Source organism: Aspergillus karnatakaensis, assembly GCF_047715665.1.
Source record: "Aspergillus karnatakaensis strain CBS 102800 unplaced genomic scaffold BJY04scaffold_51, whole genome shotgun sequence".
Lineage (NCBI taxonomy): Eukaryota > Fungi > Ascomycota > Eurotiomycetes > Eurotiales > Aspergillaceae > Aspergillus > Aspergillus karnatakaensis.
The window spans coordinates 70,962-91,596 of record NW_027395763.1 but is presented as its reverse complement, the minus strand read 5'-3'; the positions used below and the strand labels follow the sequence as shown (position 1 = coordinate 91,596).

The window sequence follows — 20,635 nt, the reverse complement described above, 5'->3', positions numbered from 1 at the left end:
GCTGAGCTCCGCACTTGCAGCCTCCCAGACATAAATCCTGTCTCTCGCACCTGACCGAGGTTTTATCCTTTTACTCCCATAACACAGCATAATTGCCATCCTTATACTATAGCTTGACTACTCACCACAGAAAAAATGTCCAACTCCGACGAAACACCATATCCCTTCACCTTCAACCCTCCGAAGCCCATGACGTCACCGCCAAACAGCCGCGGGGCCATCCCCTCGCCTCAAACCTCGCACCTCCGCACAATGATGCTCGAAGCCTACGCCAACCCGACCAAGATCCTGGCATTTCCCTGCAGTTACGATGGCCTCTCCTCGCGCCTCATCGAGGAAGCCGGCTTCCCAATGCTCTTCCTCTCGGGATTTGCGGTGTCAAGCTCCCACGGCCTCCCGGATACAGGGTATATCGCGATGGCGGAAATGTGCGAGAAGATCCAGGAGACGGTGAGAGTCACGAGTCTGCCGGTAATGGTTGATGGAGATACGGGGTATGGCAGTCCGATGAACGTCAGGCGCACGGTGGAGAGCTTTGCGGCTACGGGGGCCGCCGGGGTTATGATTGAGGATCAGACGTGGCCGAAGCGTGAGTCTTTACCTTTTCACCTCGCTGCAGCGAGGTGCAGTTTCTACTGATGGCCGATGCTAATGGGTTAAACGCGAGCTACAGGTTGCGGTCACACGAAGGGCAAATCCGTCGTCTCCCGGGGTGAAGCCTACGCGCGAATCCAAGCCGCCTGCGATGCTAGAGACGAGGGACGTGATATCTTTATCCTCGCTCGCACTGACGCGCTCATACACGGGTGGGGAGAGGCAATGGCTCGAGCGCATGAGTTCAAACGGATTGGGGCTGATGCTGTCTTCGTGGAGGCCCTACCTGATAAAGATGCGATGAAGCGCTGTATGGAGGAGTTGAAGATCCCTATGCTAGCGAACATTATTGAAGGCGGAATGACGGAGAACTTATCTGCGAAGGAACTGGCGGGGTTGGGCTTTGCGGCGGTCGCGTACCCCTGGACGCTTGTTGCGGCGAAGTTGAAGGCTGTTCGTGATGCGTTAGACGGTCTCAAGAAAAGTATGGTTGACGCTACACCGCCGCCGATGATACTGGGATATGATGAAGTTTGTAAGGGCGTGGGGTTCAACAAGTACTGGGTGAGTTTACTCGATCGCCGACAACGGGACTAGCTAATGAATCAGGACCTCGAGGAACGGTACGAATATGACGAGGATGGCTTGATTAGCGATCAAAGAAGAAAGCAATAGAATAGCAAAGAGTGTTGATCCGGGGGTGATCTGCCTCTACCCCTCAGCCTCATTCAAAACCACGAACCATGACGTCACAGGCACCGATAAGATAACAAAAGATCTTCCCTCACTGTGTTTTCCGAGCCGATCGTCCTTAAATCAACACCCATCAACCGCCACAGTTAACTTCACCTCCACCACCACCCTCTGAAACAAAACTCAAGTGATATTTCGAAAAGAAGATGCCTCAAAAAGTCTTCATCCTCATCTACAAAGGCGACCCCCTCGACTACGCCGAATACCGCCACACAGCCCTCTACTTCCACTTCGCCTCCTCCACCCGCACAATCCTCCACATCATCGGCTGTCCTGGTCTTTTCCGGTTCGTGAAGGCTTCGAACGTCGACCCGTCCACCGTCGGGGAATTAGCGAAAGTCGTACCGGTAACCGAGATCCCGACGGATATTGGCGAGGAAGCGATCGTGCAGACGGTCGAACGCACGCCGATCCGAAACGGCAGGGATGACTTGGATTGGAACTGTCAGAATTGGGTCGGAGATGCGTTGAAAAGGCTTGTTGAGCGCGGGTGGATTGAGGGGGGGACGAGAGACGAGGCGATTGAGAAGATGGTGGAGGGGTGTTTGGAGGCGGGGGATGAGGGGTTACCGGTTTTTTGAGGGTGATACTACATGGATGGATGTTTGTGGGTACTTTCGACATTCGAATGATGGGATACTTGGGATGCATTCATGTCATAGGTCTGGCGTTGTGGTTCTGGGTTTTTATCTCGGGTCTTATGAGTGATACCTCTTTCTGTTTTTCTCTCGAGTCTTGACTAGGCATGATACAGTCTTTGGGGCTACTCCAGACTGATCTATTGATCTCCACAAAGTATACTTCATAGCGCACCTATCTTTCCAGCCTGCGGGGAGAGGTGCACTTAATCTATGCTAACCTTTCCACTGGCTCGACAAATTTACGTAGAGAGTATCCTGGCAATCAGATGGAGGCATTTAACATCTCAAGCGTTAACGGGATCATCCTTGAACAGTTGGTCACGTTCTTGAGTTGGGTAGATCCGGATGGCGGGGTGACGCCCAAGAGGATCTGGCCTTGGCGATGGACTTTTCTCTTCCAGTTCTTTTGAACGTTCGGGCCATTGTCATGTTACCTTGAGCTGATCTTTGAGTCAACGAAGTCCAAAAGTGGACTTGGCAATGACTCACGATGTTGATTGTTTTCCATGCTGACTTTTGATTGGTTGGTGCCATGTTGGCGCCTGATGCTAATCTTCAAGGGGTTTTGATCAAGGATGGGGCCGTTCCAATCCAGATCCACCTTTTCTTGTTGATGCCGCGGGGATGTTCGAAATTCGAAAGGTTGATCAGTGCCGGCGCAAAGGACATGCGCAGGTACTTAGGTTCACCTCGTAACCTGGCCAAATTCTCGTGCACAATCTATCGCGGAAGATCCAGAAATTTAGAGCATCAAAACGTCAAGAAAAAGCTTTGACCTGAGCCCTGTTCCCTGTTACCATGGCCTCATTCCTTACAATACCAATCGAGGTTCGCGCCCTCATCATCTCCGAAGTCCTCTTTTCACCAACTCCACCGCCACCCCCGTCCTCCCTCTCTCGCGACAACAGGACAAAGGTCCAAGACATCCAGTACATTTCCTGGAGCTGCAGGGCATATCTCGAACAGCGCACCACCCACAGTCCCTCAAACTGTCTTCCCCTTCTTTTCACATCCCACCAAATTGCCGCCGAAACAAGAGCCATCCTCAGCCTTCCTCATACCTCAAAATACCACCTCGACATTGCCCTCGTCAACGACTTCTATCTCCTGCCAACATGGACTTGTGTCCCACAACTCACGACAGAAGTTGACGAGCTAATCGTATCCATCCGGACACTCGGCCACCTCATTTCCACTGACGATGTACGCCACCAATGCGGCGATGGCGGCCATCTAGGCTTTTACTGGAGTTTCTACGCCCTTCTCGAGCGCTTCCTGCGCTACGGCCCCGTCGACGCCAAAAGGAGTCATGCGAAAGGGGTCGGAAAACGCACAGCGTACGAAGACCGGCATGTCAAACTCAAGACTCTCACTCTCGACGTCACGTCCGCGGAAGAGTTGCTTCCCTTTCCTCCGGCGGATATAGACTATAGACTGTGGCATCGGCTGCATCGGTCAGTTCTGCGGAAAGACGATCGGGAACTGTACACGGCTAGACCGGAGTGGGCTGCTGAATATCTTTGTAATCAGATTGGGGCCCTGCTGCGCGTGGGGTACGGAGAGCGTTATGTCAGGTTTATGTATGAGGGGATCGGGGCGATAAGGGTCTTTGTTGAGGGGGAGATGTACCGCGAGTGGGATTTGAGGGCGTTGAGGGAGGAGTTGAAAGAGAAGGAGCCTTGGTTGGGTACGTTGGATGGGGTGGGGGTGTAGATTCCGGAGGAACTGGGTTATAGGTAAGGATATATCAGCAGTTTATTTGATTTATCCCCATATACGTTGTTGTGTGACACGATGCATAGTGGTTGTTGCACAAGAGGCATCGTGGGGTGGACAAGTCCGGCGTGGCTGCGGAGATATATAGTTGGTTGGCGTTCATAGAGCTGACTCAATGCTTGGAGATCAAATCAAATCAATATGTCGTTGATGCTGCGCTCTTTTAGTGGAAAGAATTTTCGTATTTTCGACGCACAACCCCAATTACTGCTAGACAAGCTTCCACCAATTGGTATCTTCTGGTGTAGCAGGATTCTAATCCCCGAGCTCGGACATAAAAAGCTCGGAATTGCCGAGACGCCATCGGAATTTCCCCGTCGCTCCTAGCTTCGGCATTTCGAATTTCATCTCCACTCCAAAGGGCGGCAGATGAGGAGAGATTCAAAGGAGAGGCCGTCACAGAAGACATATTCCATTATTATTAGCAACAATCTGAGCTTTGTAAGTTTGACAATGATTCATAATCATGGCGGAATACGAGCAGCCGGAAGCCGATTCCGCGGTCCAGACATGTAGAAGCTTATTCGGAACTAGCTCGCTATTCGGACACGTCATGATCTTATCAATATCGCATGTGGGCCCTCTGGAACTTTTTTTTCTCTCCCCTGAATCTCAAGCTTTGATCTTCATCTTTAATCTTCAATTCATTCTAGGATCCCTAGCCATTGGTGACCGCTACCGACAGTCACCATGGCCGAAGAAGGGAAGAACGAAAATGACCTTCAAAAGGTCCGCACCAACCAGTCAATAGCAGACACATTTTCCCTCCCGCGCGAAATCACCTTCATCATAATCGTCTGCATGTCGCAATTCATCACTCAAGCCAACGTCGGAATCTGCCTCTCCCCCCTCGATATCGTCGGCGACTCCTTCTCGATCACCGAGCCAGGCGAGCTCGCCTGGTTCCTTGCAGGCTACTCCCTCACAGTCGGTACCTTCATCCTGGTCTTCGGCCGCTGCGGCGACATGTTCGGGTACCACCGCATGTTCATTATCGGATTTCTCTGGCTCGCCCTCTGGTCGCTTGTCGCGGGCGTCAGCGTCTACTCGAACCATATCCTGTTTATCTTCGCGCGTGTGCTACAGGGCTTAGGGCCGGCGATGCTCCTACCGAACGGACTGGCGATTTTGGGGGCTACATACGCGCCAGGACGAAAGAAGGACATGATCTTTGCGCTTTTTGGAGCTACAGCACCAAATGGTGCCATCATTGGTGCAGTCTTCGCTGCACTCTTCTCCCAGCTCGCTTGGTGGCCCTGGACATACTGGTCGATGGCAATCGTATCCGTCATCTGCGCCGGAATCGGGTACGCTGTTATCGCGCCAATCCGACACACCAAACCAACAGATAACCTCTTCTGGGCACTCGACATCCCCGGCGCAGCCACCGGAATCACGGGGCTAGTCCTCGTCAACATTGCCTGGAACCAAGCGCCCACCGTCTCCTGGTCTGAGCCCTACGTGATCGTCCTGCTCATCCTAGGCGCCCTCTTCCTAGCGGCGTTTTTCGTCATCGAGTTCAAGTTCGCCGAACACCCCCTCATCCCCTTCCACGCCTTTTCCACAGACGTCTCGTTCGTCCTCGGCTGCGTCGCGACAGGCTGGGGCTGTTTCGGAACCTGGATCTTCTACTCATGGCGCTTCCTGCTCGATATCCGTGGCGTCACGCCGCTCCTCGCCTCCGCGCAGTTCATCCCACCGGGTATAAGCGGGCTGATTGCAGCGTTCGCAACAGGATACCTCATGTCTCGCATCCGCCCAGCGTGGATCATGGTCATGTCCCTCTCCGCATTTACACTGGGTACAATCCTCGTCACGATCGCACCAGTAAACCAGACCTACTGGGCTCTCACGTTTGTGTCCCTCGTCGTGATACCGTGGGGCATGGACATGTCCTTCCCCGCCGCAACGCTGATGCTGAGTAATGCGGTGGAGAGGGAGCACCAGGGTCTCGCGGCGAGTCTGGTGACGACGGTGGTGAACTATAGTATCTCATTGAGTTTGGGGTTTGCGGGGACGATTGAGAGTCAGATTGTTAAGGGGAAGGAGCAGACCAGGGATGTGAGGTTGAAGGGGTATCGCAGTGCGTTGTATTTTGCGATTGGGCTGGGGGGTTTGGGGTTGGGGATTAGTGCGGTTTATGCGGGGAGGAGTTTGAGGAGGAGTAAGAAGGAGAAGGAGGGTTCTTGATGTCTATATAAAGTGAGAGATATATATGAACTCATTAATTCAGATTATCTCGGATATCTGGGATGGCCTAAACATAGTATATACAGTACTGCTGTATCCCGCATCCTGTATGGTTGCTTGCCTTTCCCATAGGTTAGAGTGCGTTTACCTAGCTGTAGAGCGTACTGACTTCTTTATGATTGATGATCTGGAAGTTCCCGTCGTCCATTTTTGTCTCTGTACTCACAAATACAAATTTCTGGGCTGTGTTGAACTTGCTTCTTCACATCTGGCTCTCTATCATGAGAATGTCATAATCCTCATACCTTCCGGTACGGTTGTCTCTTACCTTTTACCGAAGGTGCTACTTTCTGACTCTGACAGATGAGACTCAAGCTGACGTCTTACAGTAAAGCGACCCTCGGACAGGGTAGCCTCCGTGCAGCATGGACCTAAGGATGTTCGGTATCAGCTACCGAGCCTCTTCGCTCAAGACATGAATGGCTTGTATACCCCACCTAGGTCCGGTATGGGCTGATGCAGATTCTGCGCAAAAGTAACAGCGAGATTAAATCTAAGGCACAGAATGCATTCTGCAAAAGCAGCTGTGAGTCTATTGTGATCTTTGTTCGGAGATAATGGCGGGTTCCTCCGCCATCAGGTATCTGTCTTCACCAGAAATCACTCTTTGTAACATCACGTGCGCTTGGAAGCGATGTGTTTATGATGTCTTCTGATGTATCCTCCTTTTGACACTCTTTGCACTCACCTTTCTCTTGAATCTCGCGGCCAATTCTACTTGACCTACACTGTCTTCCTCGCTGCCACGTCCGCGAGGACTAGTTGACCATGGCCTCTGAGGATATCTACGACTGGGTTGGCGATTTCCTATACAGCGTCGGCTGGCTGATTCCCTGTGACGAAAGGCCAAAAGAGACACTTAGGCTCAGCGACCTCCCGCAAGAACTCATTGACATGGTAAGAACGTAGCAGATACTTTGATGTGTCCAGTGCTGACCCCTTCAACCTAGATCACGCGCAAGACCCTCACCCGTGGGTGTGACATATCGAACCGCCAGACGCTGCGGGCTCTCTGCCTCGTCAATAGGCAATTCTACTACAGCGCTCATCCCCATCTCTACCGAAGCGTTGTCACCATCGTCAAGCGAAAGGAAAGGAAGAACAAAGCGTACCTCTCAGAGGGCATCGTAGACCTCTCACTCAGCGCCTACGCCCCCTTCGTTGAAACCCTGCAGTTGACCTTCAAGACATTCCACCTCCACGCCGACTACAAGATGTTCTTCAGACACCTCGCAACGGTTCTGTCCCGACTGACTGCCCTTCGCTGGCTAAAGATATACCCCGAACACAGAGCCAGCCTCGAATACGCACCGGATCTGCAAATGGGAATACCCCAGCTCGTCTTTCTGATTGGAGTCGGTTGGAGTCTTCGCCGTATCACGCTCCCAAAGTTGGACGGAATCTCCTTTTCGCTGCCCACGAAGGGTATCATGCCTCGCACGGAGGATAAACATGGACCCTGGTTACCGGACCCGATTATGTCGAAGCTGCGCTACTTCTAGTACAAAGGTCACCCGCATGGAAGAATTCCGGTTGTGTTTCAGCTGCTCCAGCAGGCTAAGAGCCTGGAGAAAGTTCAGCTCTTGAAGCTCGGTGATGCCGAATGCGACTACCGTTCGATGTTTGATCCGGAAGCGCCGCTGCAGAATCTCAGGATCGTCTCTGGTTGTTTTACGACCGTTAACCTGAAGAGCCTCGAGAGCTTTGCAGGCTCATTGCGGAAACTGAGCTTTGTCGAGGCGAGACTACAAGATGGTCGATGGGCGGAGGTCTGGGGGACTTTGCTTTGTCTCAAGTTGCTGGTGTCTCTTGAGCTGCGCGACTGTGGTTATTGTCGCGATCACCCGGACTTTGATTCAATGGTATGCACAGAGATCCGCCATGAGAGAACCAGGGATACTGGGTGTTTCGTGGAGGAAGATAAGGATGGGTTCGTGAAGTTTGTTGACTTTGTGCGTGCGAATCGAGAGAGGCTTGGGGAGTGGAATCCCATAATGAAGCGCGGGGATGATATGTACGAGTTCGATCTTTGACTGGCCGTCTTACCTGGGGTGTTTTATGGATGGACGTCCTTCAACAGCTTCAATGGTGCTGTTTGCCAGGTTACGGTCAGCTGGATGTACCTACCTCAGGACCTTTTGAACCTTGTGTACTTGCCGTCCGTAGGAGCGTAATTCGAGGTGTGGCCTGCTCAATGTGGGCTCTACAGCCGCTCCGCTCCTGCTCTTTATCGAGTCTGTTCCTTGACATTCGCGTCCGCGCCGGTTTCCACCTACAAAGCTTTGTGAGATTTGGTCTGGGGTGGGCTCAACGAATACCCTTGTCCACCGCAGCTTCGAATTCCGAGAGCATTTTGGGATCAGACCTCGCTTCCTAGCCAAAGTAATCCAGTAACTCCGGGAAGGGCATTGGAGAATGTGACGTAGCATTCGGTGCGTCAATGAGGCATCGAAACAAGCAGAAGGGGGCGTTGAGGGTATGAGCACAAATCCAGACAGTCAGAGTGCCCAGACTGCCTCTCAAACCCGATCAGTGTGCAAAGGGCCCGCTCAAGTCAGGTTCTATCCCTCTTGCTATCGCCCATTGTGGTGTCACATGATCGAGGCATGGGTAGTAACACTTTGTTTACCTCCCTTTTCGACTTCTATCCTCAACTTCTCCTATCTCTCGGGAAGTGCTGAAACATCCATCCTGGTTTCTTTTGTCCAGATGTTAAGATCGACTTACTTCCTGATCAGAAATGCACCAGGAACAGATTGTCAACATGGATTCCTCCGCTAGTTCTACGATCAATGACCTCCCACAAGAGCTTGTTGACAAGGTATGAGGGACAAATCTAATCACCATCGACGTTTCACTAAGAATATAGATCGTTTTCTATACTAGCCGCGGCACACGAAAGGAATTGCGATCGAATTTGAAAGCACTTCGTCTACTCAACAGATCTTTCTGCAGGAGTGCTTCTTCCATGCTTTTCGACACTGTAGACTCGGTTTTTGCCGGGCCGAGCACTTTACTCTCTATCCCCCGCGGCTTTTCAAGGCTGTGCCTTGGAAAAATGGCTCATTACGTTCGCCATTTGTCGTTGATGGATGGTGCGTCTATGGAAGGTGCAGTGGTACAAGACCTGTCAGTTATCCTGTCACACCTGACCGGGCTGCGCACTATCTGGTTAGTGCTTGACTGGATGGATATGGTTGAACGAAGATCGTTCATGGCAAGCTTCTGGGAGGCGCTTTGTGACAACCCCCCATCAACACTGGAGACCTTTTGGGTAGTCCCTGCTGTCGTTTTCCCTGTTACACAGGATAACGCGGCCAAATCGAAGCGCGTAATGTCGAACACCACAACCTTTTGCAACGCTGACGAAATTGATGACATGAGCCAAATCCCGAATGGCGTTCTTCAAACGCTAAAGCATGCTCCCCGTCTTGAAAGGGTCCTACTACACGAGGTTGGCATTGCTGGAACCCCTGGACTAAGCCTCTTCCATACCTTTGAAACATGCCTCTTTCACCCTCAAGCCCCGTTGCGCGAAGTTTTTATCAATTCCTGCACGATATCGGCCCACGACCTTGGCACACTGCGCGTCTTCAAGAGAACACTGGAGAAACTACACCTGAACGATCTCATCATTACCCAAGGAAGGTGGGAAAATCTTTTTAGTGCGATTCTCTGCCTTGACCGGCTGGCATATATGTCATTGTCTGGCAAATATGACCCCCAGCATCCGGAAGCCTCTGTCCTCGAGATTCAATATGTTAAGAACAGTTTGAATGCTGATCGTCTTGTCTGTTCCGGGTACCTTGACAAAACCGACATTCGCGGTTTCCACCAGTCCTGCGCTCATGTGTATGGGAACATGGTGGAGCTAGGTGTCGTGGACTTCGAAAAGGCTCGGTGGCGGGAAATCCCTGACAATTTCGAGATAGCTTTCGGTGCACCATACACTCGGTGCACGGCAATTCCGATAGTTATTGACGATTAGGACCCCAAGCCAGGGATGGAACGTCTTGGGTTATGTCCTGTTCTCAAAAGCTCCTCATATCAATTGGCACGATAGTCCAGTTTTGTTGCATCGTGTCATATGGTCTCTTGCATTCGAAAACAAGTGGTATATGCCGAGACTGATGCATATTGGTGGCTATGGCTGGGGAAATCATTGTGTTGAAGTACATAGTGGAAGTTTAGTCTTCAAGATTCAAGGAAGTGGGCAGAATATTGGTTGTTATTCCACAACCGGCGTTGTCGGCGCCTAAATTCGCATCTCAGACTTACGCTGGCTTTTTCTATGTTGTGATTTGAGCATGTCACTTTCCTAGCTAGTAATCAGATGGCTTCAACTGAGAATAACTATGCTTGTTTGGGGAATGCACCCAATGCGTATGCAGTCTAGTAGCTTGTGGTTCACAGAGACTAAGCTGTGCTTATGGTATTACCTACCATGCAACGTGAGGTAGATCCTGATACAGGTCCTGAGTCCCTCGTGCGGCTTTGTAGGATTGTGAGTATAGAATGAGGCTTTTACTTTGTTACGCTCTATGACTTCCTTCCAACAGTGCGTGCTCTACGAGCGCCCTGCTGCCGAAATACACAGCATACTGCAAAGCCAGACACTGAGCCGTGGCGAAACATCGTTTGAAGTTCTTTGAGAGCTGTGAGGATCGTTCCTTCCTCCTATTCATGCTGCTTCTTTCTCTAACACAGCTCGACGCGGGTCACATGATCGAGGCATAACACTGCGTCTACTTTCACCTCACTTCCTTTCTTCCTTTCGGTTCTTCCCCTTCCACTTTCACCCTCGCCAACTCTGGCTTTTTGTTGGTGAAGCATCATTTGCCTCTGCGTCTGCTCTGCTCAAATCCAGAACAACGATTTTCGCTCCTCGACCGCTTCCAGCCCTTCGCGAATCGCCCACGATGGCTGAGTCTGTCGGTGCTGAGTCTGGCTTGAAGACGAGAATTGATGATCTTCCACAGGAGGTCATCGATGAGGTATGGCACATCCGTGAACTGGCTGCTTTTGCCCGTGGTGACCCTTTAGATCGTATCCTTTGCACTTGGCGATAATCATTGGACCCTACTGAAACAGCGCCGACGATTGCTACAAACGCTTCGACTAGTCAACGGAAATTTCCACTCGGGGGCGTCGCGACTTCTCTTTGGTGCTATAGAAGTGCACATATGGAAAGTTGTGAAGGAAAGGACCAGCATTCCACGATCCCTCATCCGATTAGCACATGGAACTAGCGGGCGATTGATTCGATATCTGAAACTGAAGGGGTATGGGGGAGGGCAATACGGGGAATGGAGACTGAATCAGGAGGCCTTCCTCGAGCTGGTAGAAGTACTTCATCGCCTACATGGATTGCAAGGAATCTTCTTAACCATGTGGACAGCCCCTAGAGCTTTTATCCCGTCTGGTGCAATAATTTGGGACGCCATTAGCTCGAGCCCACCAAAGCACTTAGACATGCTTAAACTTCCTTTCAAGCTGCAGGATTCTTGGAAGCTCCGGATGTTGATATCGGAGCGAGACAAATTTTCTCGAACCTGCGAACATTCAGCTACAATGGTGAAGGTGCCGATAATACGAACAATGTCTTTAGGCTGATGAAACATGGTCATAAACTCCAGGATGTTCGGCTTCACAACATGGTGTGGATGTCGGATGGCGATATTGGTCTATTCTCTGCAGATGCACCATTGAGGTGTCTCACAATCTACAATTCTATGATGCACGCCACTGACCTGCGCACTGTTTCTTGTTTCGCGAAGACCTTGGCCGAGATAACCTTGAGTGGCGTCCAACTGAACCAAGGCACTTGGGAGCAGGTGTTTCCCGATTACCTTCTGCTTAAATTGCTGAGTGCCTACTGTGTACGTGAAATTGCGTATCACTACCACCATCCTGAGATTGCGAACTTCAAGTTTACGCAGGCATGCAAAGACTACGGAGGTAACTGGGGCTATGGGATTCGTGAAGAGCTGAAGTTTGACCGCTGCTCGGGTATTATAAGGGTCGAAGATGCCGCTTCCTTTCGCTGCTTCGTGGATCAGATGGATGCTAACATTAAGAGGATGGGCAAGAAGCGAGGGGCACCCTCGCAGGATGTGAACCCATTTCACGAGTTCTGGGTTAAATTGAAATAACAGGGAAGACATCTCGAGAAAAGCGGGCATCATCCTAATGGTTTGGCTTGATAATCCGCACTAGGAGAAGCGGGCCCTTGTTCAACTGCTATTACCTGTTGTTGCGGGTTCAGTAAGAGAGACAGTTCCGGGTGGGAGGGGATAATTCCCGCATCCGGTTGAGATGGCATAGCTGGGGCTACCGTATGAGTACTCTACTCTGCGATATTGGCGAGCAATCATGAAATGCTGCTAACTCTGCTGGTTCCGTGTGAATCTTGAGCCTACTCCGGTGCGCATTTCTTAATCGTAGTCTGTATTAGGGGGTCATCGCGACGCTTCGTAGGCTATAGCAAAGTGAGCAAGAAGCCGAATTGCATAGCACTGTGAGGCTTCGTTTGCTTGCATTTGTGTGCCTTGAACCTGGATGTCTGTCTACAGCCCTAACTTGCTTCTCACCCTCGCGTTTTACATACCTCTTCCAGGGTCTTCAGCCGTATGCCCGGTGCCGACCATATTCACCGTATCATTAACCATACACATGACAGAGTCATTCGAAGAAAGCATGGTGTAGTCACCGACATTCAGTACCCAGTCAGTCGATCCCCTTGTAGAGTGAAAGAATCAGGCGCTGGAATCTTCCACCTGTCACTGCCTTTGTGACTAGCACAGTGACAAACATCCCAGGACGTGGTTATATAAACCCTCTCCTCCCCCGTCCTGGATCGTTTTCTTCTTTCCTTCCTACATCATCCTTCTACCCTCTCCTTGGGGGTGGATGGCCCTCAGGGGTCCTTTGGCTTCAGTCCTTTTGTTGATCTTCTTGGTCCATCCTTTAGTTCCTTCTTGTGGTATACTTTGACCCAACCTGGGACACCGTAGATGTCTGTGCCGGTACCAACCAACCAATTCATACCTTAGACATTGACAGGCACGACCTCGAGCTCTTCGAACATCCTCGAAGGGAGTAAAAACTTGTTTTTAGAAGCATCATGCCCGTGAACATCGAGAGGACACGGTAAAAACAGGGCTTCTATCATTTCTTACTTCAAACCTCCTAGAATATCCAGCTAATGCGGGCGAATGGCTAATCCACTGATTGCTACTCTGGGCCAACCTCACGAAGAGCGGCTTTGAAGCGAGAGTAGACGGGTATGGGCCTGTGCCCCCGAGCGTTTGGGAGGACCCCGTTAAGTGCGAGAAAGCACTGGCGGATATCGACGTTCCTAGGTCTATCCTCGTTCATCGGCTTTTCGAGAACCTCGGGTTTCCGATACCTCCCTTGTTGTATATTGGAACAGCGAAGCCGCGGCCTTGGGACTTACCTCCAACGCTGTAAGTGTCCTGTCTGTCGAAATCGAGTTCATCTGCTAACAGCCACAGGTCCGTAAGCGAGCCTTAGAGCTCGATCCTTCCTTCGAACCAGAGAGGGTAACCGTGTCCATTCGTCTGGTGCCGTTCCATTCGGTGGGGGTCTTCGGACCCCCGAAAATACTGTTTCGTCTCTTGCTCCTGTCCCGGCGTCTCTTGTCCCTGCTCCAGGTTCTTCTTTGCTGGGTGTCAAGATGCTCCTCGTTCGACAAGGAATGGCATATTCCCTCCGTCAACGGGTTGGTCGTGCTGGCCTTTTCGCCTCCTTTGCTCCTGTGGCAATGCGCTTTCCGGCTTTGGCAACGACCACTTCCTCCCGAGGTCCATGATAACCTTCCCGCCTCCGAACGAGCGGAACGAGTAGCCCTGTTTGGCCAACAGCCACAGCGAGACATCCCGCGGGCTGCATCATAGCAAGGTAACTGACCTTCCCCCTTGTCTTTATAGTCTAGGACAAGGAAGCTAATCCCAAGGTACTTGCAGATCGAAGCCGCTGCCCTTCTTCAAACACGATCCCCCCCCCCCATGACGGCGACGACGGGCGGAACAGCTGATGAACCCTTCGCTATTTGCTCCTTTTCTATGAGCTAGCGGTTCGATCATCCGCTATTGTGCCTTCCTTGTTCGAAGAATGCATGCGGCAGGGAAAGACGAGTTCATGGACTGGCGCTTTCTACGAGAAGCTATCAATTCGTGTATCGACGAACAGCCATTGCTGTATCATGCCGGAGCTGGAGTAGCAAGGGTCTTCACGGCGACTATCAACCTTGCAGAGATTGATCAATTGGGCTGGCCGCTTGGCCATGGTGTCATAGTAGCCATGCGGCGGTATAAAAAGGGTGATGGGCTGGCTGCTATCTGGGACACATTCCCAGGTGACATCTCTCATGAGGATTACAGACAACAGAGCGTGTTTTGGGGGACCTGGCTCGGGATGGTGAATTTGCAGAGTCTGGGCTGACAAACTCAGAGCAGCAAAGAATGCTGGAAGAGAATATTCGGTCCTCTCTCGCCTCTTGGCCGGTAGCCGTAGTGACGGCTTGCCCGGACGAGGAAGACGCCGTGATAAATTCTGTGTCTGGGCTTGCCTAGCGCTGGATGGAATCACTACGAGGTCGCAAGGGTGGTGCTACTGGTCGCCGCATCCATAACCGGGGTCGTGCATCCCATCTGCCGCATAAAACCGATTTTCAACACTGTTTCATCGGCTTCAAAGACACAGTTAGCTCAAACAGACCGAGCCGTGTGTACTCTCACTGTGCACCGAGCTAGGGCTTTTCTTCCCCAACAGGAATCCCACTGCTGCCAAATTGAAGAAGCTCGTGCACTTTGCGACGGAGCAGCGCGCCTTGGAGAAGGACCACCAGCCGATGACCTATAAGGTCAAGGGACCGCCGGGGACAGAAGATAGAGACTTGACTGTCTGATCACAGGACCAGTTTGCCTCCGCTCTATCTGATATGTACCTAGACGGTATGTTTACAAGGCGTGACTGCCCAGACAGCCCGTCTAGCCCAAATGGTCATACCCCCAGCGCGGGTGGAAACTCCCCCAGTCGAGATCGAACCGAACATAGCCTTCATAGGGACCGCCCCCGGCACAGGTGAGAACTCTCGCAGGCGAGGTGAGGATTCTCTTCCGGGTTGCACGTATCCATGCTAATCATTTCTTTAGCCTCGAGGGCTGAAGGGCAGCGGTTCTGTGACAAGCTCAACAGCATCATTTCCGCAAAACTTCATCGACGGGTACGGCATTGGAGGATGGAGCCACCACAGAGAGAAGAGTACACTCACCATAGACTATTTTAACCGGCACCACTGCGTATTGCAATTGCAGCTGAAGCCGCTGATAGCGGTGTGCTGGATCTAGAGTAGACAACTATCATGACGAAAATGGAAACCTTCGACGAAATGCCCCCGAAGACGATAATCTGCCCAAGAAGTGACTCTGTGCCGCACTCAGCAGCCATACGGGGCCAAGGGCCAGGGTGTTAGCGGATGAACTCATCGGGGAGATAAGGACGGAAAAAGAAGGTGAAAGGACAGCATCTACCAAACGCTCATGGGGTACTTATCTTCGCTGAAACTAGGATAGAAGAAAGGCCACTGTCTTGAAGGGTTCAACATCACCCCTGAGGGATTTCAGCAGGCCCACGGAGTTTCACGACAAGAGACCAAGCAAGGCGTGATGATGAATAGAGGTGACCGTTCACAATAAAGTATCGGATTCGACCTGGTATTGCCTCTCGCTGAAAGTTGGCTAATGGCTCCTGCAAGGAGCAGTTTCGACTATTGGCCGAGGAAGTCACCCGGCCGTCCGCGATCCTATTTACTGAGTTGGTGGCCACACCGTACCAGACGAGCCCCGAAGGGGCGGGGCGCTTGCGCAATACACCGATGTGTGATGTAGTTGCCTGCATCCACTTCAAGGGAGGCTAGGGGAGCTTTTCGGTGTCCATGACCCGGGATTCTTCCTGAGGGGCTGTGCGAACAGCCACATGAACAGGATGGGAAAGCGTTTCTCAGTTAGAGGTCAGGACAACCGGCGATCGGGGGACCTACAAGTATCGGTAAGTTGATCTTCTGTGAGAATCCGGACCATGAGACTACTGCTCTCCAAGCCGGACCAAGGTCGGGTGCTCCCAAACCACCGGATGGGCAAGAACCACAGGGATCGATGCACAAGAGAGCGACGTTGTGAAACTCTCCATGTGGGAATTCCAAGCCTCATTGTAACAGCAACCGCCTAATTGGGGTCTACTGCATATGGAGCCCTTCGAGGAGATCGCAGCCAATTGAACAGGGAAACAGTCTTGTGACCAAGGTCTGTCAGTGACAATGAGCACCAAGCCCTGGAGTGCCCTCTCACAGGAGAAAATGCGGTTCGAGGAAATGAAAAGCGCTGCCGAGTTCCTCGCACCAACTGAGGTGGTTTTAATGGTCGGCCCTTGTGCCTGTCTTATGGACAAACTTTCTAGGGCGTTTGGGATGATGAAGTCTGAACAGGTTCAGGTCCCGGCTCGAAGTTGAAAGCTGGTGTTGTTTCCATCCTGTGGAAGAAGACAGCCACTTCCTGGTCCTCTTTACCACCCGAGTCCGCTGGGTATATGAATGGTCTACTTAGAAGCACCCTTTCAAGTAGCACAGGGCGGGACGAAGTCTTGGTCGTTTCAGACAGCCGTTCAGCAGCCATGCTGTGCCGCAAAGTCCAAAACTGGATCCTCGTGAGGTGTGCACTATATCTACTATTTCTCACGGAATGCCTTCTCAACGGGTAGAAACTTGCTTCTTATATTCACTGTGCTACGCAGGCAGCACGGGATGACAGGGAGCTTAGAATTATAATGGCTTATCCTGACTCTGCTGCTCATGTGTATGGTCTACTAGACCCACCATGAGGACCATCGCTTCGAGACAGCCCTAGGTCAGTTCGGTCAGCTGTTCAGCAGCCATGCCGTTTGTAGAATTTGACGGTAGACACCCATGATGTGCGCGATCAATCACCTGCTGCTGAAGGATTGCTTTTCCAACAGCTACCGGCTCCCGGAGGCAGTGGACTGTGCTGCAGAGAGAGAACAGACTGGGACAATCAAGATCGGGACACACGCCTGCATTTTCGCGGCCAGTTGGAGACCATCGGCGTCAGGCAGCGGGTGCTCATGCCGGCACTCGGCCGGCTGAGCTTGAACGAGGTTCCAAACTCGCTATACAACCTGACTTCATTCTCGACCCGACTTATTCCATCGGTCCGATGCAGCCCATTGACTTCCCGTTACACCACGTCTCCATCCAGAAGCCGGTAGCTGACCAGGGAACTATTTTGACAAGCTCAAATATATTGAGATCGAGATGTATCCGTTAACTACCGGGAGCCCACAGCCATCTTCAGCTCAGCTGACTGTCTGGTTTAGCAGTTTACAGGAGCTTTCCGTTATCAAGAATGTCACACTTGTTATTAAATCCTATCCGGACGATGCCTGAACGATCGGAGCTCGCCGAATCGTGTAGGGTCTAGGCGAACAACACGAGCCCGCCTGTAACCGCAAACACAACAATCATAAACCTGCTGTTAATGATCCCCAGGCCCAGGCTACGATCTTCCTTTCTCGCGGTATCGTACCCCCGCCACCGTGCATGAAGTCCACCGTCCAGGCGCTTTTTATCCCCGTGCGCTCCGTACGAGACCCGAGAGCATATAAATCAAAGACAGCAAAGGGAAATATTCAAGCTTGCTTGTGTAGCGCTGCTGGAAGGTAGTTTACCTCATAGCTCAACAGGCTGACTGAGATCCTCGAATGGCGCAGGGGTGGCTGAAAATGCTCACCAGAGGTTCAAAACCGAACCCACTCCATCAACTCAGCACCTTGTCAAGAGCCTAAACAGGTGTTTGAAACGAAAGGTCACCACAGACCCTTGGCTGGCAACAATCAGGCAATGACGTGCCGCTCGGGCTGTTCCTACATACCAAAAATTCAGGGCATGCGCTTAGACCATCGACCCCGGGAGTTGGCAGCGCTGCGTCTCGAAAAGTGACGACAGGAGCGGCTCGCTCAGTTAGATCGAATAGAAGAACGCATGAGAGATATATTTGCCAAAGCAACGGACCACAACAAGAACTACATGCACCTGGCAAATGAAGCAGTCAGCAAAAAAACATCGCACTTGATGCGGATCTCTAGAATTGGAACTGCAGTTTCTTACTCACTCAGTGACCCATGCTTATCTTGACTAGGATCATAAACAGCAGTACGCATTGCTCCCCTTACAGTGTAGAGGTTTGAACCATAGGAAAGATCAACAATCGGGATCTAGGACCATCTGCTACCCCTATGATCTCGCCCACGAAGCTTATCGGGGCCTGTACTTCCATAAGGGATCGGCCAATACGGGGTGACTAAGAAAAAGCAGGATATCGATTTGACAATGTTTTGCGACCTTTAAATAAGTTTGGCGCACTTCAGCGCTGTCTTTCGCTGGAGGTTCAATGCGAACAATGGCACCAACCTGGTGCCCGTCCTGCCCACGCAGGAACTGGTGTACGTGTTGCCAAACTACATCAGCGCCCTGGGGGGACATTCTAAAGCGTGACCTGCTTGCTGCATGTCTGGCCAAGGACATCAATAACCCCAACGAGAGGGACTTAGCCGAGGGTTTCTACAGCGAGCAGTTGGGAGCGATCTCCGGTTCTACCCCGTCTCCAAAGACAATGATACGCACCCTGACCTTAGTCCTGCAGTTATGAACGATGATAATCGAACACACACGGGTACCCGACACCGGTGGCTCAGGAAAAGCCCGATTAATGTATCCTGCACATGGCCCCATTTAACTTGCCTACGCCATTCGGACGTAACGATGCTTCATCGGCTGCCTTGCAGATTTATCTGGAACAAAGTGACATCCTTCAAGGCACATGTGCTCGCTGCAACGTCTGGACGCGCTCGCATTGCTACTGAGAAGGCAGACGCTAGGGAAAAGCCACAGCACACGTCTAACTATCTCGGGGCTCTCATAGAGCGCCTCAGCATTGCACACAGAAACGGGTAGGTCGATGCATGCTAGGAGAAGACTGCCATGGTCTGGGCCGAATCTCCCAAGATCGCATTCATTACCCACCATGGATGTGTACACCACCAGTCCTGAACGCAAACTGGAAGAGGTCCATAGGTCGTCGCGGGAGTTACAGAAAAGACTGGGAAAGGTAGCGAAAAGACTGCAGAACAGAGAATCGAGGCGAGAAAACGAATTCTTGCAAAGCACTCGAACTTCTTCAGAGTTGCTCGGGAGGGGGTGGACGGTGCCAAAGCACCTGCATCAGCCTGCAACCCAGTTCGGCACTCTATCCTCGGGTTTCGTGACTGCTCGAGGAGCCCGGACAATTGTCGATGTGATTGGAAATAATATTTACCATTCCGATTCAGTGAGGGACTATTCTTTGTCAGCGTGGAGGGAGTGCTGCTGTACTCGATCTATCCTGCACGCTACCTATGCCCTTTCCTCTTCTTCCAAGGCTCGCCAATCCAAGGTATTATATACCTCTCCAATATGGACCTGTCTAACCTATACCTACCATTTCTGAGTAGGTCAAGTCAGATCCTAGCCTTAAATATTATCGGCTCAAAATTTACTAACCTGAACACTCAGAAAGATGAACCGTTCAAACTTCAACTTTGATCCTAACGACCTATTCAGGGATTTCATTAACCTCGCTCCCCTGGGCCCTGGCATTTCGTACATGCAAGGTCGATGATAATGATCCCTACTGGGACTTATCAAAGTTCCTCTAATAAGCCCCGTTTCCATCGGCTAAGGTATTCTCCAACGTATCGTAAGTGACGGGGAGAACCAGATATGGAAGGCTATCATCAATCTGGACTTGATAAATATGGAGGGTAAACGAGCAAAATGGCGGCATTCATTTGTTACAGATATTGACAAATCCAGCCAGGTTGGCACCGACAGGTACGACAAGCCACGATCAGATCAAATATCGTCTTGGAAGACAGTTATCACAACGAGTGGGCCGGTGGTCTGCCCACTCTGGGCATACAGGACAGGGACTGGTCGACGGTCAAAGATAAACGGCGGGCGGAGGGGGACGGAGAGTAAGAACTAGATGACCTAGAGGATGGAGAGGAAGAGAAGCCACCCCTGCAAAAGGCGTGCAGTGGAGGACTCCTTCATTTTTCGCAAGTGGAGCTGGGAAGCACAGTCCGACGGAGGCTGTCATAGTCAACAGAATGCTGGATCGCCACCTATGACCACGGAGACGCCAGATAATGATTGATCAACCTGCTGCACCGGAAGTATAGCGTTGGCGCCCCCCGGTTGGCTGGTGGATATCATACGACGCCACGCTCGAGCTCCTGTTGATAAGGATGGGCAAGAATACCGCTGGCGAATTCAATTCGCAGCCGGCCCTTTCGACAGGATCCTATTCGAAGCCATTGAGCGCACTCCAAGGTAGCCAGGCACGGTACAAGTCAGCATGACGGGCACTCTTACACAGCCTCCTATCCCCTTATTGGATGGCAGGCAGACAGACAATCTACCTGTCACCCCTAACTCGTTTACAGAAAACGACTAGTCCAGTCATCACCAGTGGTCCTCTGATCTCATA

At 51.5% G+C, this 20,635-nt stretch overlaps 7 protein-coding genes across 7 annotated transcripts; all 7 read left to right on the top strand.

Annotated features, from left to right (window-relative positions):
- Positions 1–135: 135 nt before the first annotated feature.
- BJY04DRAFT_209607 (Pyruvate/Phosphoenolpyruvate kinase-like domain-containing protein) lies at positions 136–1,928 on the top strand (the record flags this gene model as incomplete). Its single annotated transcript, XM_073714147.1, has 3 exons — positions 136–589; positions 674–1,158; positions 1,494–1,928. 3 exons carry the CDS (start codon positions 136–138, stop codon positions 1,926–1,928), a joined length of 1,374 nt encoding a protein of 457 aa, XP_073567689.1.
- A 683-nt stretch (positions 1,929–2,611) lies between these two features.
- Positions 2,612–3,991, top strand: BJY04DRAFT_197007 (uncharacterized protein). The gene has a single exon (XM_073712433.1). The coding sequence runs from the start codon at positions 2,787–2,789 to the stop codon at positions 3,699–3,701; it is 915 nt and encodes a 304-aa protein (XP_073567688.1). The 5' UTR covers positions 2,612–2,786; the 3' UTR covers positions 3,702–3,991.
- Positions 3,992–4,406: 415 nt separating this feature from the next.
- BJY04DRAFT_230308 (MFS transporter) lies at positions 4,407–5,954 on the top strand (the record flags this gene model as incomplete). Its single annotated transcript, XM_073719265.1, has 1 exon — positions 4,407–5,954. Exon 1 carries the CDS (start codon positions 4,455–4,457, stop codon positions 5,952–5,954), a length of 1,500 nt encoding a protein of 499 aa, XP_073567687.1. The 5' UTR covers positions 4,407–4,454.
- Positions 5,955–6,782: 828 nt separating this feature from the next.
- On the top strand, positions 6,783–8,047 carry BJY04DRAFT_221644 (uncharacterized protein; the record flags this gene model as incomplete). Its single annotated transcript, XM_073717191.1, has 3 exons — positions 6,783–6,911; positions 6,965–7,439; positions 7,524–8,047. The coding sequence occupies 3 exons, from the start codon at positions 6,783–6,785 to the stop codon at positions 8,045–8,047; spliced, it is 1,128 nt and encodes a 375-aa protein (XP_073567686.1).
- Positions 8,048–9,072: 1,025 nt separating this feature from the next.
- Positions 9,073–10,002, top strand: BJY04DRAFT_221643 (uncharacterized protein; the record flags this gene model as incomplete). Its single annotated transcript, XM_073717190.1, has 1 exon — positions 9,073–10,002. The coding sequence occupies one exon, from the start codon at positions 9,073–9,075 to the stop codon at positions 10,000–10,002; it is 930 nt and encodes a 309-aa protein (XP_073567685.1).
- Positions 10,003–11,668: 1,666 nt separating this feature from the next.
- BJY04DRAFT_221642 (uncharacterized protein) lies at positions 11,669–12,166 on the top strand (the record flags this gene model as incomplete). Its single annotated transcript, XM_073717189.1, has 1 exon — positions 11,669–12,166. The coding sequence occupies one exon, from the start codon at positions 11,669–11,671 to the stop codon at positions 12,164–12,166; it is 498 nt and encodes a 165-aa protein (XP_073567684.1).
- Positions 12,167–13,751: 1,585 nt separating this feature from the next.
- Positions 13,752–15,049, top strand: BJY04DRAFT_197002 (uncharacterized protein). The gene is made up of 2 exons (XM_073712432.1): positions 13,752–13,934; positions 14,000–15,049. Exon 2 carries the CDS (start codon positions 14,148–14,150, stop codon positions 14,475–14,477), a length of 330 nt encoding a protein of 109 aa, XP_073567683.1. The 5' UTR covers positions 13,752–13,934; positions 14,000–14,147; the 3' UTR covers positions 14,478–15,049.
- The last annotated feature ends 5,586 nt before the right edge of the window (positions 15,050–20,635 follow it).

Bases quoted from the DNA above. Each gene is read 5' to 3' on its own strand.
- BJY04DRAFT_197007 (XM_073712433.1), top strand. From the start codon at position 2,787: ATGGCCTCATTCCTTACAATACCAATCGAGGTTCGCGCCCTCATCATC.
- BJY04DRAFT_197002 (XM_073712432.1), top strand. From the start codon at position 14,148: ATGCATGCGGCAGGGAAAGACGAGTTCATGGACTGGCGCTTTCTACGA.